We start from the raw sequence: 18,685 nt of genomic DNA on the forward strand, positions 1-18,685 counted from the left end.
TAACAACAATGGAGAAAGCACCATGCAGAGGGGGGTGGGGTGTCGTATATTTTTGTTGAAGTTTGCATCGTTTATAATAAACGAAAACTAAAAAAAAAAGTTTCATATGGTCAAAATTTTATGGCCGATAATTTAGTCTTCTTAATGCTAAGACACCCCAAAAATGTACAACCTCCAAGCTTAAACAATAATGTATTGCATTTGATTGAAAAGTATAGGAAAAAGTTTCTAGACAGCAAAAAAAACAACATTGTATCGCGACACACAGTGATAGACAATATAGATTAAAATGATATAAGAAATAAGCGAACAAATTGAATTGTGGAAGCAAATAAGGGTTTTTTAAATAATGAAGGTAAGATGTAAATATAAAACTAATTAATATACAACCTTCATTATAAGTTCAAAATAAATAATAATTTATTGTTTCAACAATTCAAAAATATTTGAAAATAAATTTACTTCACTTATTGGTAATAACTGACAGTTCGACGAATTTTTAAAGAAAAAAACATTTTTTAGACAAATGGAATTTGTTTAAATAATTAAAAATATATTAACCGATGTTGATAAATATTCTACTAGACCAATGTAAATAATTTTAAGTAAAAAAAAGAGAATACAGTTCTCAAAAGCTCGTTTTTATGAAGAATTGACATTCTGGGTTTTAAGGGTAGTTTTCAGGGACCAGGCGTCGATCCAGAGAGGTAACCTGGAAGGGGCGAAATTAGGAAATTTCATACACACAAAGAGCTATGATGATTAATGAAACTGATCAATTGTATAAGCAGGCTCAATTGGATTACTAACAACTTACATGTGATTATGAGTTTAAATAATTTTTTATACTTGTTCTCCATTTTGTAGCAAAAACGAAAAAAGTTACTACGGGCTAATTTTTTAAATTTAATTTACTGAAAACAGTTACTACGGGCTAATTTTTTAAATTTAATTCACTGAAAATTGTATAGTTTAATACAGAAAGTGGTAAATAAATTGCAGTTTTAATGACAAAGTAAATAAACATATGTTTAACTTGTTTTAAATGGAATTTCTCGATTTATATTGGCTTTAAAATTACTTGCATGTATGTCAGATGTATAATACGTTCTTTTCAAAATCTTGATCCTTTACTTTTCAAGAAATTTTTTCAACAAATGTCTTATTTATGAATAAAAGTTGTATACAACATGTGTTTTTATAAAAGGTTTCATTTTAAAATTAATAAAAATTAATTTTTAAATTTTATTTCTTAATTTAATTATAATATTTAATTATGAAAGACGTAATTTTTAACAAAATTGACATATTTTTGATTTTTTTAATCTGGGAAAACATATGTCTAAAAAATTGTAGAAAAGTACATAGTAATTGTTTAAAAAGCAAATGACAAATTAAGATTTCAGAAAATTACGCATTATACACGTTATTAAAATTTTTGCAATAATTAGCGTATAACTAGTTAACATTTTGGTTAAATTGCCGAATAGGGGCGTCACCTCTGTTTTTCCTGAAAAATTTTTTTTTTCGACAACAAACTATTAGAATCTTTAATTGAGGTATAAATGAAGTGATTTCAGAAGGCCAAAGCTTAAAATTATTTTTATTTTTATTAATAAGATGTCTCAAATGTGGGTCTGTCACGGTCTTACATTATTTCTGTGACCTGCCACAGGGGTGCCTTTTTAATTAATTAATTAACCATTGAATTTTAATTATTTACAGTATTTCTGGCCGTACGGATGTTAAGTACAATCCTTCCGATGTCGTGATAGACCCATATTTGAGACATGTTATTAATAAAAGTAAACATAATTTTAAACTTTTGTCTCGTCAAATCACTTCATTAGGACTTCAATTAAAGATTCTAATCGTTTTTTGCCAAACAAAAATTTTCTTCCAACCAAAATAGAGCTGTCGCCCCTATTCTGCAACTGCACCAACATTTTTAAGCATAAGACTTTTTAAATTATTTATTTTTGCATTAATTATATGTTTTAAATTAAAGCATTAATAACCGCATATAAATGTTGTTCAAAACAACTTTTTGACAAAGAATCTGTAAATAATTCGTACATTTTCGTCGCAAATTCATCATCAGCTGTCACAGTAAAAGACGCTCTAATTAATGAAAAATTTGTACAATATATTTTTTCATATATGAAAAGATATACTGTATACACCCATTACCATTTACACAATATATTTTTTCATAAACCCATTACCATTTAATGAAAAATTCAAACTCACCTTTTATTACACATTATATGTGAATATTAAAAATGCATCATTTCAAAAGTACTTGATAATTGATTAAATTAATTTCTTAGACTTATACTTATATATTTTGGAAGGATAATTATTACAATAAAAATAAGTATACAATATAAAGTAAGAGTAAGATAATAAAAAATCCTCATTTTGGAAACTTACCTAAATGGTTTTGGATATTTCCAGGTTTTTTGCTCATGTACACATATTATTAACTGAGATATTAACCTAATTTACGAACATTGTTTTTTTGAAAATTATTATTCACGTAATTCTTAATTTCTACATAACTCAGTTTTTACATAAACCTTTAGTATTATTATTTATTTCCTTATATGCAGCTTGAATTTTTACGCTACAATCTTTGATACATCAAATTTCAGGTTATGACCAGTTATAACGTTAGAGAGAGGTTCAAAGTTATAAATATAAAAACTGACGACGTAGCCACTCCGAATACGTTATCGAGGGTGAAGCGCGAGATTAAGAGATATCGAGCGAAGCGAGCGAAAGTAAGGTTATGTTTTTATTACCAGCACGCAGATGAGAAGTTAAAATCCTTCTTCTTCGTCTTTTATGATAAGAAAAAAATCCTAAGGTAAGGTTATGTTTTTATTACCAGCACGCAGATGAGAAGTTAAAATCCTTCTTCTTCGTCTTTTATGATAAGAAAAAAATCCTTCGTTCGTATTTCAAAAAATCTTTTGGTGATGAGCAATTATAAGATGCAGAAAAAGAAAAAGACACGCGGAACACTGACTGACTCGGACGGAAAACTTTCAAACAAGCTAAGCTGTCAACTGAAAGCGTGGGAAGTGGGTTTATGGCGAGACAACGGCGGGGAGAACGGCCATCATTATTATAAACGACTGAGCGCGCTTTACAAATTTCTCATATCAGCATTTTTATTTTTTTTCTCGTGCTGCAATTTGGAATATTTGAATTTTAATAAATAAACAATATCTAGGGTTTAACTAAGATATAATTTGATCATTATTATGGAATTATTATTTATTAATTATCTGCACGATTTATGCACGCGTGCGTCGCAGACAGCCTCTCATACGCAGTCATACGTGAAGGACGCCGTGATGGCGATATGAGATTAAATGCGCACGCACGCTTCTACCCATCACGGCGTTACGGCTGGTGATGGCAGGATGCGTGCGTTCTGACTCGCATCGTACGACTCGCACGCATGCTTGAAGTGTGCGTCGCACGATTGTTGTCTGGGATTTTGATTTTAAAAGATGAGTGTGGGATGGAGGAAATAAAGGAAGACGTATATTTTATCAATAACAATATATTTTAAAATTATAATAAAATACTATTAGTAATTACACAGGCCCACAGAAAAAAAGTTTTCTGAATGAGACAAGTGACTAGGCTACCCTTATGGATTTTGAGCCGCTGAATCCGAATATGGCCTCAGAACTTCTCGTACACGTCTTAGTTTTCCCCTGGATGCACAAAATAGGTAAAAACCTAGGGATATTCAGAACGTTATTTTGAAAATACCAGTATATGAGAAAATAGACAGATGGATGTTATATTCTTAATTGTCGCGACTTTTAGAGACTTAATTTGTATACAGAAATTTTATAGTGTGCCTTTCGTTTCTCCTAGCTTGGGCAATTCTAGAGAAATTGAAAGTCTTTCTTATATCATATAGATTTGTGCGAGAAAAGATAACAAAAATGCCATATACTTTGCAGGTTTTTGTGCTAAATCTAAATATGAACCCCAAATTTTTTGGGTTTGTTCCGATTTGTCTCTAGATGCTAAATGTAGGGAAAAGCACACTGAAGAATTTCTGTGTACAAATTAAGATTCTAAAAGTGCTTGCTTCTAAGAATATATGTGCCTATTTTCGCGTATACTGATATTATCAAAATAACGAGCAAGTTGTCCCTAGGGTTTTCCTGTGTGGCCAGGAATCCCTAAACTTTTCCCTACTTGTTGCATCTAGGGGGAAACTAAGACGTGTATGAGAAATTTTGAGGTCAGATTTGGATTCAGCGGCTCAAAATCCATTAGGGTAGCCTAGTCGCTTGTATCGTGTAGACAACTTTTTTGTGGGCCTGTGTTATTAATGAGTTATTTGCTACAAATGTATAACGCATGCTTATTATGTTGAAAGGTATTTTATAAAGATGGTGGCGAAAAATTTTTGTTGTAAAAGTTAATAACAAGACATTTAGAATGTTTCAACATAATATACATTATTATAGTCAATTACTGAACGGAGATTAACAACTGTAATGTCAGAATTTTTATTTATGAATCTCTATTATATAAATAAGCTTTTGAATTTAAAAAAGTGAATTTTCTTATAAGAATATTATTTTTTTTAAAACAATTTGAGATTTTTCACTCAAAAAATTTTTCGTCTTACGTTGTTTTATATTACCGCCTATGGAGAGAAACCGTGGATGAAATACGATGTAATTCTCATCAGATATTGATAACAGATTTTTTCAAATTTCATCAGAATGTCGGTATTCACTATCTGATGCTTGCGAATCGTTTTGAAAAGAAAAATTTAAACGGGGTGCTTCATCTTCTAAAGTAGCATCAGAATCATAAAAATGCTGCCCAGAATCATTTCTTTCCCCTCGAGAAGCGAATACACGTCTGCGCTTTTGACTCTGAAAGAGTGGCAAACTTTTTATTTTTTGTTGTCCATTATTTCTCTGCTCTGCCCTTATTTCTTTCAAAGTCCTTACTCTGACAAGTTAAAAGAACACCAATTAACAAAATTTACGAGGTCTATTAACTTAACTTAAAGCTTAACTTATATGTAGGTTTATGGGCAGGTACCAGAGTTAACCAAAAATGTATGATTGAAAAATATTATCGTATTCCGAGAAATATAATGTAACTTGTCAAAGAGTGAATAATAATAGTCACGAAGAATATTAAGTGACAGAAAGGATAAAAAAAAAGGTTTGAAGTTAAAATTGTTTTTGTCCTTTGTGTCACTTACTGTCAAGCGTTACTATTATAATTCACTTTCCATCTTTTAAAAATGTAACAAAAATTTGGGAACTTCTCCAATTTTCTTCCCGTTTTTTGTTAAAAAATCATCATTTTTGTTGAACATTATTCGAATTTGGTATCAAAGTTTCGACATTTAGTAGAAAATGAATTTTTTTGTTTCGAATTGAATAATTTTTAAATTTAAATATCTTCGTAAATTTGATAACTATTACATGTTTCTTTGAAAGCTCATATCGATGGTCCGTAAGAAGACTAGTACCGTTCAAAAAGATTTGCGAAGTCTAACGCGGCTCAAGACGGCTTACGAACACTAGCACCTTTCATAATGCATAGCGCTTTCATAATATAGCCTTTCATAATATAGCTTATCGCTAACGAAAAGTAACACCACTCAGCGACCGATGACGAAGCGTAGCACGACTAATCCATCGATGACGAAGAGTAGCATTACTTAAACAGTGCTGGCGAAACTTAGCAAAACTTACAATGGGTAAAATGAATATGAGAACATAGTTGATAGTTTTAAAAGTTTGTAAAAGGGTTAGGCAGGTGTTTTGGTATCTTTTCTGACATTCCTACTTTAGAAAAAGTAGAAAGCCACCTCTTGCCACCGGTCAGAAAGTATTGTTTGTAATAAAATGAAAAATTGCATATTTATCATGCATTTACTTATCAGATTTTCACTCTTTGCTAGATCAACAGTCAAAAGGAAAAATTTTGAATCCGTCAACTGTAAGTTGTGAAAAAATAATTATTTTGATTTGAAGTTGCTCCGAAGTACCTTTTGAAATAGAACGACAAAATCGGAGCTTCCACTTGAATAAGAACCACGAAAGCTTTTTAATTTTATCGATATAAGAACCATTCGAGAATTACAGGTTAAATTAATAAAAAATGTTACACAAAACTTGTACGATTTCGATTTATTTATTAACACTATTATTATTAACAGCATTATAACGTTTAATACAACCAAGTTGTTGCAAGAATAAGAAATAATCCAGTTAATCATTTGAGATTTCCTTGAAATCGGAGATGAACTCATTTGGAACTAGATTTTTGTGCAACGTTGATTTTAAGTCATCATTTCTTTTTTGAGCAAGAGGAATTATTGCATTGTAAGCTTCTTTCAATTGAAGTGAACATACTTGCTCAATCGTCACATTTTTCTTCAATACTTTTACTATCTTTGAATATTTAAAATAGTCATATTTCATTTCAACATGATTACCTCCAGGTGTTACAACAATTTCACGCAGCTGAGAAATTTTAGCGTTTTCCAATTGAAAAGCGCTGCAACTTCTCTGAAATCAAAAATGTCTTTCTGCGTAATTTGTTTGACCGTGTATAAAGTATCACCCGCCTTAGCTTCATCTGGCGTGCCCACTCATTTTGGGTGAATATTTCTGCACTTACAACATGCTTCTCTATACCTCCATGCATTGAGTCACCTGGAGATTGCGTGTGACCAACTTCTAAAAATCTGTAACAACAAACAAAATTTAAAAACAAATAATTTAAAAAATTATTGCCATTGAAATAAAAATATACTTATACTCTTTTAAATAACTACAATTCACATATGTAAACATTTTTCACACGCGTCTTTTGCTCATCAGAGTTATTTGTATTTTTTTACTTTTAGCTTATCACCGATGAATCTAAAAAAAAAGAAATTATTATATTTTTCTTTATTGATCGTTAATCTTTGGGAAATTTTGTAATAGTTTTGTATATTTTTATGCTTGGAACTAAAAAAAAATGTTTTCGATTAAACATAATTCTAAATAGTTACTCGGCCAACCATTATTGATAAATTTCAACAAGAAGAAAAATAGAAAAAAAATCCAATTCAAATTGAAAGGTGCTCGACATCATTTCTGTTCTTACCGATGTATAATTTGTATATTAAAAACGTTGGCTGCCCTGACGTACATAGAAAAATTATTTTGGTTGCGTTCCTGACCTCCGCAGTTATCTGTATAAAACGTTAAATCCTTTTTTCCAGATTCTGCTTTATTTTTTATAAAGACCCATACAAATGAAGCAATTTCGATGGATCCACGGTTACGCACTGTTTCATTCCACAAATAACAGAGTCCGACAATAATACCCAATTCAAAAATTGTAAAGTTCCAAACGCAGAGCTTACTTTTGTAGTATATCGTGCAAATGTCAGATTTAGGCGTTGTCAAGATTTTTTGCATGTCGTAATTTGTACAGCAAAATGTTGTTTCATTATTGGCTTTATCTCTATCTGCTGTCATGAGCCTCCTTGATTTTATTTTACTATTAACGTGACATTCATGAGCATCTATTTATGTTCGATTTTCAGGTGGCTTCTCAGAATTTTCACTGTAATTATTGTTTTAAATCATATACTTAGTTATAATTATAATGCATTTGCTTTTTTGAAACACTCATAACGTTCTACAATAAAGATGAAAAACAATCGTGATACGAGTTGGTTGTATGATAATAATAGTAACAACTTACCGATCTTTTTTCTTTTTGAAAAATCCAAAATTAAACTCTTTGTTAAAAATACTTTCATACATACTGCTACTAACTAATGTAGGGTCGTCATTTTTTTTCCGACATGTTGTTTATACATGGAGTACATTTTTTCACATTTAAACCTTTTCTAAATATTAATAAATAAATATTTATTTAATATTATATTAATAATATATTTATAAATATATTAAATATTTATAAATATTTCTAAACATATATTTGTGTATCTTTCCTGCAATAATGACTATCAATTACTTGAAAACTTTTAATGTGTTGACGAACTGATTCTTTCATTTCCTCTGGATATTTAAACGGACGAATATCATGTTTTCCTAACAAATCATCTTCCATGACTGCGTTCATATCTTTTGATTTTTATTTCGCTGTGCGTTAACACTGATAAGAAATTCCTACAATACCAAAGTATTCAAAGAAAAAAGGTTTAGTGTTATAAAATTGCTGTAGTATTTGTATCACGGAGCAAAGCATGTATTACGACGTGATTATATTATAAGTAAAAAGATATTGTAGAAACTATTTAATGATTCAAGAATTTTTAAACCAAAATTAATGAACTTAAATAAACATTCAAGTTATTACCTAAAGTATTGAGGAACAAGGTCCTGCATACTGTTACAAAAGTATCTGAGGATGGTTACCTGAAGTCGTATTGAACAACGTCTGAAGTCCTCTTTGTGATGCTAGCTTCTACATCACTCGAGTGAGATGACTTTATTCGTATTACCCAGTTCTTATCTGCCAATTCATAATACTGGTCGAAAGCTAATTGCCGATAATCGTTAGAAATATTATTGAAACAAGCTTTTCGACAGTTTGCTAAACATCCAGACTTCATTACTCGAGGCTTTATAGTTATTCCTGCTCGCCCAGCTTCCTTTGCTCCCTCTGCTCGTGCTTTTTTCGCCACATTATCTGTGGAACCTTTAGAGTTCTTGACTCTTTTTCTAAGGAATTTTTTCTTGTTCGAATTATTAACCAATACGGTTTCATACTCATTAGTCAAATCTTGAACCACGTCTAACAATAAGAGGAAAATAAAAATTTATAATTGATTCTTAATGAACATAGTTCCAATAATTGGTAATAAAAAATTTTCTGTTATACAAATTTTTGGATTTTCGATTTATATGTATACGTCAATACTTTAATTATTTTTTACTTCTATTGCATTTGAAGTACTGCAATCAAACTTTATAGCATCATGTCACTCAGAACTTGAAGTGTCAATTTTGGGTAAAAATGTCAATTTCAGTTTTTTTGGCTCATTTTTGGGGCTCCTGAATCCTGAATCCTATTTTTCCGAAAACCAGAATTTCCCCATGGTCTTTACGGTACGTCTTAATATTAACCGATTTGTCTCAAACCTGGAGGGCATTTTTTCCGGCAACCTCAGAAAATGGGGGAGGGGGGTGACATGCCCTCTATATGAAAGTCGGTTTTTGTACCACCCTAATGCACACAGTACCTACTTAACCTAGATTGTGGTCGGATCCGACCAAAATTCTCGCGCAGTTTTAATGACATTGTGAGCTTTTTTATTGGCTTTCAAGGGAGCTTCCATAAAGCATGTCACAAATTAAGGGGGGGGGGGGGGGGGGCGTAGCCGATTTGTGACAGTCTGTGACAATTTCACAGAATCCCAGTGTCTATATGTGACAGTTACATTATCATTTTATCATTCATGATTTTAATATCTTTTATGACAGTTACAATTTGTAATTTTCATTGTTACAGATTCATTACTTTTTATTTTTACATTTTTAGTTTTTTATTGACATTTTTGTCACAACACTAATTCTTCACTTTTGCTTACACTTTTGCGTTTTCCTGGATCGTCTTTTGCCGAAAATCCTGCAAGAAAGAATTTCTGCCAGGCGACGCCGAGATTCGAGCCCCGGTCTACGACTTGAACATGCCTTGTTTAAGCCAGTTAATGCGCCTTAACTAATTGATCGATCGACGGCTCCTCTCGCAGGTTTACTGTATCGCGTGTCAGTACTCCCTCTATTGTTCTCTCTTTTCTGGGACTATCACTGGGAATTCAAGACCCGTCTTCCATGGGGGTGGTGGCGGGGTGTGCATAACATTTCGATACGTTTGTGAGAGGTGATTATTTGGCGAACGAGGCGTGTTTCGCAGTGAAAGTGAGTGAAAAAACTCAAGTGAGCTAAAAATCACCTTTTACACAAGTATCGAACTTTAGTTTATACCACGAAGGCCGAAAAATCATGTAAAAGTTGAAATTTTGAGTTTAGAGTGGTATAATAGTGCATTTCGACATGCTGTGCGAGAAGATGCTTTTCTTCTCGTTTGATTGATTCTGATCACACAAGGAGAAAAAAGAAAAAACCTTAATTGAGCCATAAATAAGGGCCAATCAAAATATAAACCAAATAAATTTCTTCGATACTCGGGCACGAAAAAAATAAGCCCTATAACTTTAAAATACATCGAATCTATCATACCACATATTTACGTCACACACACGCACACAAACACACACATATTCTTGTTCTAAAAATATCATAAATCGATTCTTGAATGTTCAAAACATACTTTAAGATGTATGTCAGAGACTAAATTTAACATCAAATTTAATTTTTCTGCAACAAAACGTTCAAATAATACTTTTCAATGTTGTCTTATTCAAACCAAATACTCGTCAAATTGACAAAGTTTTTAAATTACGTATGGACTATTATTTAAAATTATTGGTATTGATAATAGACTTTGACAATAATTTATTACATAAATTTGAATTTATTAATTTTATAAAATACAGCGAGTCACCCTATTGAAAATTTCGACGCATGGAACGACGTCGTAAACTACGTGTGAAACGACGTCATAAACTACGTCTGAAACCACGTCGTAAACTACGTGTGGTCCGACGTCGCAACCTACGTAAGAAACGACGTAGGATACTGCGTCGGAAATTGGGATGGTAAACGACGTAGGTTCCGACGTCGTTCCATACGTGGTTTACGAGGTCGGTCTATACGTAGTTTACGACGTCGGTTTATACGTAGTTTACGAAGTCGTTTCCTACGTAGATTACGACGCAGTTTACGATATCACGAAAATTATTTTGCTAATACTACAATAAATTATTAAGATAAATGAAAAATAAATTAATATAATATTTAATTAGAATATTCTTTCCAGTGACTGTTTATCGCTTGAAATAAAACAAGTTGATCTATTTATTAAAATTATGTATTTTAACTTGTTGAAACAATATTTTAAGTATCAACCAGGTAGCACATAAAACGAAAGGAACGCATTATAAATGTTTTACTTAGAAAAGCAAATTCAGAGTTGTTATTCCAATTGCAAAATATCTAAACCGATATTCATGGACCATTGAATGATTTTATAGATATATCTATATGCATTTAGAATTGTGAAAAACCTTTCAAGGAATACAATGTGTTTTGCATAATTAAAATTGTATGAAAATTGCATTATGACGCATTATAAACCCAAAGGAACAAGATCCTCGGACGCAGCCTCACTGGGAAAACGAACCTCTTCAATTAGACATTAATAATACAATTCAATTTTTAATTAGCGACCATTTAATGATTTTCTAGGTGTACCTTTAAATTTCAAATCACCTAATCGTTAACTTTATATTTATAAAAATTGAAAAAGATCATTGATTATTCCAACAAATCTTAGAAACAAAACTCAAGCAATGTAATTATTGAAGGCATCAGAATGACAACTCGCTTGAGGCCCTTTAAAGTTGACACCCCAAGTAATAGTAGTAAAAATAACCAAATGTAAGGGTCAACTCCAAATGGTCTTCACCGAGTTGTCATTCTCATGTTTTAAATTGCAAGGAACCTTTTCCAGGATTCTTTTTTATTTATGCTTAAGTTTTTGTTCTAAAATTTGTTGGGTTAATCAGTCGGCCTTTTTCGTCAATTTTGTATGAGAAGTAAAGATGAATAACTTTTGAACTTGATTGTTCACCCAGACTATTCTTAACATTGAAAAACGCCAAATTCTGATCAAAGAAACATCACAGTGGACATTATGTACAAGCGGATCTTTAAGCTTCTGACAACAGGACCAGAAAGCAGACCAAACATTTCCAAAGGATTTTGATGCGCTGAATCCGAATCCGAACTCAAAATGGCTCATGTACGTCAGGTTTTCCAGATATCCTAACCTAAACATGCAAAAACGCGTTTTTTAGCCGTTTTTGAGGTTATGTAACTGTACAAGAAAAATTTCTATCACAAGGCTAATATGAAATTTGAAACTACTAATCTTCTCCTTTCAAACCTACTTGGATTTATTAGGATATCTTTATTTTTCACCAAAATATTGTAATTTGAAATTTTTTATTTTAGCGTTTTAATCCATTAATGCTGAGGTGTTCAGATTTATACAACGCATTCTCTGTTGCTGACGGCACGATATTTTTTCTTCAAAATATTATCTCAGGAGTTTTTGAGGTTGTCCCTTGTATTGCCGGTTTCAGTTTTTTGTTATAACTCCTAGAAGATCCAATATGGCGGCCACAATTTAGGGCTTCAAAAAAGAACAAAGGACGCCGCACAAAATACCAACAAAAAAGCGTGCAGTCGTTTGGAAACAAACTTTGCACACTGATAAAACAATAAAAAATATGGGACCCGTGTCTTTTCATTTCTACGAAAGCCGTTTTCTAGGGGTAGAAACCACCCCTAACAAGCCACAAGCATGCTAACCCACCTGACTCTGGGAACAATAAGTTTAGTCGCATATTTTTCTTGGAATAATGAAGTTCCATGCCACAAGTGGGTTAACCCACCTACCTGCTAATCCACTTAATCCCAAAAATCAACTCTACCAAATCATACGCAGGCCAACCCACCTAACCCTGGGAGCAGCGAATTTAGTCGTTTACATTTCGTGAAATAATTGAATTCCACACTACCAGTGGGCTAACCTTGAAATGAAAATTTTCAATTTAGCGTATTAGCTCATTAACGCCGAGATGGTATGCCATTGTCACTTGAAAATGTTATCTGAGGGGTTTTCGGGGGTTCCTTTTCGATTAGCTCAGTTTTTTTTATAACTTCTAGAAGAGCGAATATGGAAAACAGTTAGGGCTTTAAAAAATGTAATATTATGTTTCCTTTAATATTGCAAATTTACTTAGGATTTTCCAGCTTACTAAGGTAAGACTCAATATTTTCCAGCCACTTAAGGCTGAACTTGGGATTGTCCAGCTAAGCGAGAAAGTACTTAATATTTTACAGCGAATCAAGGCAAGACTTCAGATTGCCCAGCCAATTATGACAAGCCTTTGGATTTCCCAGCCAATAAAGGCAAGACTTTTTATCGTCCAGCCAGTCAAGACAAGACTTTGAATCGTCCAGCCAGGCAAGGCAAGACTTACGATTGTTCAGCCAGTTAAGGAAAGACTTGGGATTGTCCAGCTAAGCGAGGAAGTACTTAATATTTTCCAGTTAATTGAGGCAAGACTTTAGATTGCCCAGCTAATAAAGGAAATACTTTAGATTGCCAGCCAATCAAGGAAAGACGTTGAATTGCCCAGCCAATAAAAGAAAGGCTTTGTATCGCTCAGCCAGTTTAGACAAGACTTTGAATCGCCCAGTAAGTCAAGGCAAGACTTTGAATATTCCAGCCAGCCAAGGCAAGACTTACGATTGCTCAGCCAGTTAAGGCAAGACTTACGATTGTATGTCCAATGAAGGTGAAACTAATTGCTTGTTTTCTTATTGAAACTTTCGCGCTTCATATCAAACGATTGTTGAAGAGACTTTCGTTTATGACTAGCAGGGTTATTATCATTTCTTTGCAAAGACCAGCAATAGTCGGCCATCATTCTTACATTGCATCGACCTTGATAATGTTGCTCTTTTTGGTGAGTCTTGATGAAAGCGTTCGCCCATTTCTTCACTGAATGCTCCTACATTTTCTGGGAAATAGACCAAATGAGATTTGAGAAAATGTAATTTCATACTCATCAAATAACCTAACCTTTTAAAATTCTTTAACATGCTACATACAATAGTTCTAAGCTTTAGATCTCGATTGTTCCTTAAAAATTTCTGTGTAACATCTTTGAAACTCAACCATGCATTCATTTCAATAGATGTCATGGTTTTGTAAAGACCTCAATTTTTGATAAATTTTCTTATATCAGGCCCAACAAAAATACCTTCCTTAACTTTGGCATCACTTAAATGCGGAAATGTAGATCTGACATAATTAAAACATTCTCCTTCGGTGTTTAGGGCTTTCAAAAATTGCTTCATTAACCCTAGTTTTATATGGAGTGGTTGCAATAATACTTTCTTTCTGCCAACACGACTTTGATAAACAACATTATACTGACCAACTGTCCACTCTAACCTGTCTGGCCATTTCTTCGTTATGCAATATTCATCCCTTGCACGACTGTCTTAAAGGCAAAGAAAACCAGGGTATTTAATGTTTCCTGATTGTAAACCTGTTATAAGATTTATTATTTTGAAGTCACCACAAATAAGCCAATTATGGACATTGTATTTTATTTTTATCAGAAGTAATTGGAAAGTATTATAAGATTCTTTCAGTGTAGTTGAGTGACCAACTGCAATTGCAGCGTACCTATTTCCATTATGTAATAGTACTGCTTTCAGTCTTTCTGTAGACGAATCTATGAAAATACACCAATCCTCTGGCGTATATAAGCTTATTTTATATAAATTAATGAGTCCTTCGATATCATTACAATACACAATCCCACTGTCCATTGAAAAGTACTTGATAAACTTTTCTTTTCTATTTCTGTGAACAGTTACTCTAGTGCCAGGTAACAATAGTTTCCTCTCTTTGAGTCTTGAAGTGAAAAGCTCAGCTTTATCTTTTGGAAGATAAAGGTCACGTATAAAATCGTCTAATTCGTCTTGGTCAAAAAATTGAGGATTTTCATCATCTGATTCTTCCCAAGAAGAATCTTCAGTTGCATTAGGATTGTCAGTATCCATTTATTTGTGAGTTGATCGGTCACTTTTGTTTCCAGAGTGATTTATAATACCAATCTTGGCTGGGGTAACACTTTTTACATCAGGGTAAACGATCTTCTCCAAAAACTTTTTATAAAAACCTCCTGTTTTGCATAAGAAAAAGTAACAATCAGTATCATGATAATTGGGTTCATGAAAAACAGGTGGTTGAATAACAGTCTGCGTCTTGGTACTTTCATCTTCCCAATTTGACATCACAAATTGAGTTTGGCACCCACGGTTTATCAAAAATTTTCATTGAAGTCCCATAACAGTTGAAGTATGACGTTTTTATCGAATCATTAATTGATCGACGATATTTCTCCGTTTCATACTTTCCACAAACGTGACAAAACGTATTAACTTTCTTAGCGCAAGGAGTTCTTAAACTCATTTTTTTCTTAAAATGAACAGTAACGTGGAAATTCTAAAACTCACTATATACAAAAATCACGATCGACATGAAATGTAACCGCTAGATATATTTCAAATACAAAAAGAATTTTTTTACCTAGCATCCAACCGTTAACTCGCCACTCAAACGTGATCTCTAACACGGAAAGATTTTTAGCAAAAAACGAATTTCATCATCTACGCATAACACGTCATAAAAGCGTCGCCAGCCCAGTGAGCCAGCTAGGGAACGAAGACTATCTGCGCCGTAGAACGGCGCGCACTTACTACGAATCCAACCGCCACGAACACCCGTCGCGGGTGCCTGAATACCGTCAGGTTTCCCGTGAGACGTCCGCGGTACCCGTAGTCCCCAGCGTAGGACTAGATTCACAAGCACGCTTATTCTTCCGCTTCTTCTTTCCCGCTCCGCTTACGCTTGCTTAAAATCGCACTACCCGCTCTCACGATTATACACACGCACAAATCTGTATACTGTTTATCTGTATTTAAGTTTGTCACCGGACGCGCGCACACGCACATATACACCACACACACACCGTACTACACAACACCCTAGGATTAATTAGATTTGCACTTTATAGGGAAAATATATTTTGTATTATAATTCACATGTTCGTTCTATTCGTAAAGCCTGTCCCAAAGCCCAGAACCCTGCAAGAGACTGAAGCGTCCGGAGGGAAACCATACAGGTAGGATAAGAAACGAAACGTTACAAATTTACCCCCACCATACCTACAGTTTGGGAGCCGCAAACAGAAGGTGCATGATTACCACTGTGACTTCGTGTGTAAGCCGAAAATGCACGATTCGACTTCGGTTCCCTGCTTTACGATGATTGCCGATCTGAAAGCTTCGGAAGACTTCGGTGGTCTTCTATTTATATCTCGATCTCCATTTGAAAGAAATGGAAGAAAATTGGCGAATTTAATGTTCCGTGTGATTCTTTATTTCATGCATGAGTCGATTTCGAGTTTATGTTTTTCAGGTGTATATAGTATGAATATTATTACTACTATACATATTATTAACGTTAATATTATAATTATAAAATATAACATTATTTTAATTAATAGTTGACTAACTTTTAATAGAAATAGTTAAACTTTTAACCAAAACAATTAGTTTCCTAAAAAAAATTTGAATAAGAAGATGAATTTTCTTGTAGTTAAAAGAAATTAATTTTTAAACCAAAACAAACATCTTTTAAAGATTTTTAAGGTAATTTGGAGTTTTTTAAACAACCTTGATATAATTATTAAAATTCTTTGAAATTCCTTTAATTTTTAAAAATGAATTAAAAATTTAGTGAAATCTTTTTAAATATCCTCAAATATTCAAAATCCTTAAACATCTGTTGAAATCTCTTGAACTTTTTTAAAGCTCTTGAAAATTCCTTGAAATTTAGAAAATACCCTGAAATATTTTAAATCCTTTAAAATTTCATATTAAATTACTGTAATCAATTAAAAATTCTTTGGAACGTTCTTAAATACTCTCAAGTATTTTGAAACCTTCAAAATCTTTTCAAACACCTTCACACCTTTTAAAGATTTCTAAAGTTCTTTGGAATTTTTTTTAAATAACTCTGCTAAAATTATTAAAATTCTATTAAATTTCTTGAAATTATAAAAATAAATTGAAAATTACTTGATATCTTTTAAAACATTCACAAATATTAAAATTTTTTGAAATTTCTTGACATTTTTTTAAGCTTTTGAAGATTCCTTGAAATTTTGAAAATTCCCTAAAATATTTCAAATCCATCAAAATATCATATTAAATTACTGTAATCAATGAAAATTCCTTTGAATCTTTTTAAATGCTCTAGAGTATTTTGAAAACTTCAAAATCTTTTGAAATGCCTCGGACTTTTTTTTTTAGGATTTCTAAATTAATTTGGAATTTTAAAAAATAAGCCTTCTAAACATTTTTTAATTCTTTGAAATTCCTGTACATAGTAAAAATAAATTGAAAATTCTTAGACATATTTTAAAACATCCTCAAATATTTAAAATCCTTACAAATCTTTTGAAATCTTTTGAAATTTTGTGAAGCTTCAGATTGAAATTAAAAAAAGAAGAGTTTTAAAGCGTTAAATATTAAAATGTTTGTAGATTAGAGTTTTGAAGATGGAATTAATAAAAATTCAAAGCTTTCGAAATTTTATTTTCAAAAATTTTCAACTCGATGGAATACAAGACTTCACATCTAAAATTGTAAACTTAGAAGTTTATTTATAAAAACTTAATAATATCAAATTAATTAAATGCGTTAAAAATTTAAATGTATGTTTTTCAATTGGACAATCTCTAAATCAAATTATTTCAGACTGGAATTTAGAAAATTTTTAAATATTAAAAATTTAACTGTTTGTAGATTAGTTAAACTATTAAATTAAAGTTTTAATAGAAATTACTCAAGTTAAAATTCAACTATTTCTAGGGTTAGGGTATTTTCAAATTTTCAAGGAATTTCAACAGATTTCAAAAGGTTTTAGAGGATTTTAAATATTTTAGAATGTTTAAAAATATTTTAATGAATGTTCAATTCATTTTTATAATTTAAAGGAATTTCAACGAATTAAAAAAATTGTAGCAGGGTTGTTTAAAAAAACTCCAAAGTACCTTAATAATATTTAAAAGATGTGGAGGGTTCTCAAAAGATTTCAAAGGATTTTCAATATTTTAGGATCTTTTAAAACATTACAAGGAATTTACAAGTAATTTTAATAATTCAATGCAATTTCAAAGAATTTTAGTTATTTTTTTCAACTTTTTTGGTATTTCAAATCCTTTAAAATCTCATACTAAATTATTAAAATCATTTAGAAATTACTTTAAATCTATTAAAATATCCTAAAATATATCAAATCCTCTAAAATCTCATATTAAATTTCTGTAATCAATTGCTAATTCCATGGCATCTTTTAAAACTTCCTCAAATATTTAAAATCCTTACAAATCTTGAAATTTTTTAAAACATAAGATTTAAATTTATAAAACTTCACGCTTTAGAAACGTTGGGCTTTACAAAATTCTGATTATAAAATGTCAGAAATTTGAAGTTTCTGAATTTGCCTACTTAGTTCAGTGAGAAGGGAATTGACAGGACCTCCTTCATATTACTATTATTCTGAACAATCTCAAGGGAATTATTGAATTATAAAAATTATTTGTAAATTCCTTGTAATGTTTTAAAAGACCCTAAAATATTGAAAATCCTTTGAAATCTTCTGAGAACCGTCGACATCTCTTAAATATTATTAAGGCACTTTGGAGTTTCTTTAAACAAGCCTGCTACTGTTTTTTTAATTCATTGAAATTCCTTTAAATTATAAAATTGAATTGAAAATACATTGAAAGATTTTTAAACATTCTAAAATATTTAAAATCCTTCAAAATCTTTAGAAATCTGTTGAAAATCCCTTGAAAATTTAAAAATACCCTAAA

General features: G+C 31.6%; 1 protein-coding gene and 1 long non-coding RNA gene across 3 annotated transcripts in view; one reads left to right on the forward strand and one right to left on the reverse strand.

Moving 5' to 3' along the window:
- Positions 1 to 2,729, forward strand: part of LOC117167789 — a 25,033-nt gene extending 22,304 nt beyond the window's left edge. The window contains exon 3 of the long non-coding RNA XR_004466431.1: positions 2,655 to 2,729. This is a non-coding gene — a long non-coding RNA (uncharacterized LOC117167789). The remainder of the gene's footprint in view (positions 1 to 2,654) is intronic.
- A 4,675-nt stretch (positions 2,730 to 7,404) lies between these two features.
- LOC117168154 overlaps positions 7,405 to 18,685 on the reverse strand; it is a 38,074-nt gene continuing 26,793 nt past the window's right edge. For both annotated transcript variants that reach the window (XM_033353582.1, XM_033353581.1), the window contains exons 4-7: positions 8,448 to 8,826; positions 8,044 to 8,198; positions 7,768 to 7,915; positions 7,405 to 7,626 (exon numbers count right to left, since the gene is read on the reverse strand). In XM_033353582.1, the coding sequence (XP_033209473.1) occupies positions 8,129 to 8,198; positions 8,448 to 8,826 (449 nt within the window). In that variant the 3' untranslated portion in view covers positions 7,405 to 7,626; positions 7,768 to 7,915; positions 8,044 to 8,128. The remainder of the gene's footprint in view (positions 7,627 to 7,767; positions 7,916 to 8,043; positions 8,199 to 8,447; positions 8,827 to 18,685) is intronic.

Source organism: Belonocnema kinseyi, chromosome 2 (genome assembly GCF_010883055.1).
Source record: "Belonocnema kinseyi isolate 2016_QV_RU_SX_M_011 chromosome 2, B_treatae_v1, whole genome shotgun sequence".
NCBI classification, from domain to species: Eukaryota; Metazoa; Arthropoda; class Insecta; order Hymenoptera; family Cynipidae; genus Belonocnema; species Belonocnema kinseyi.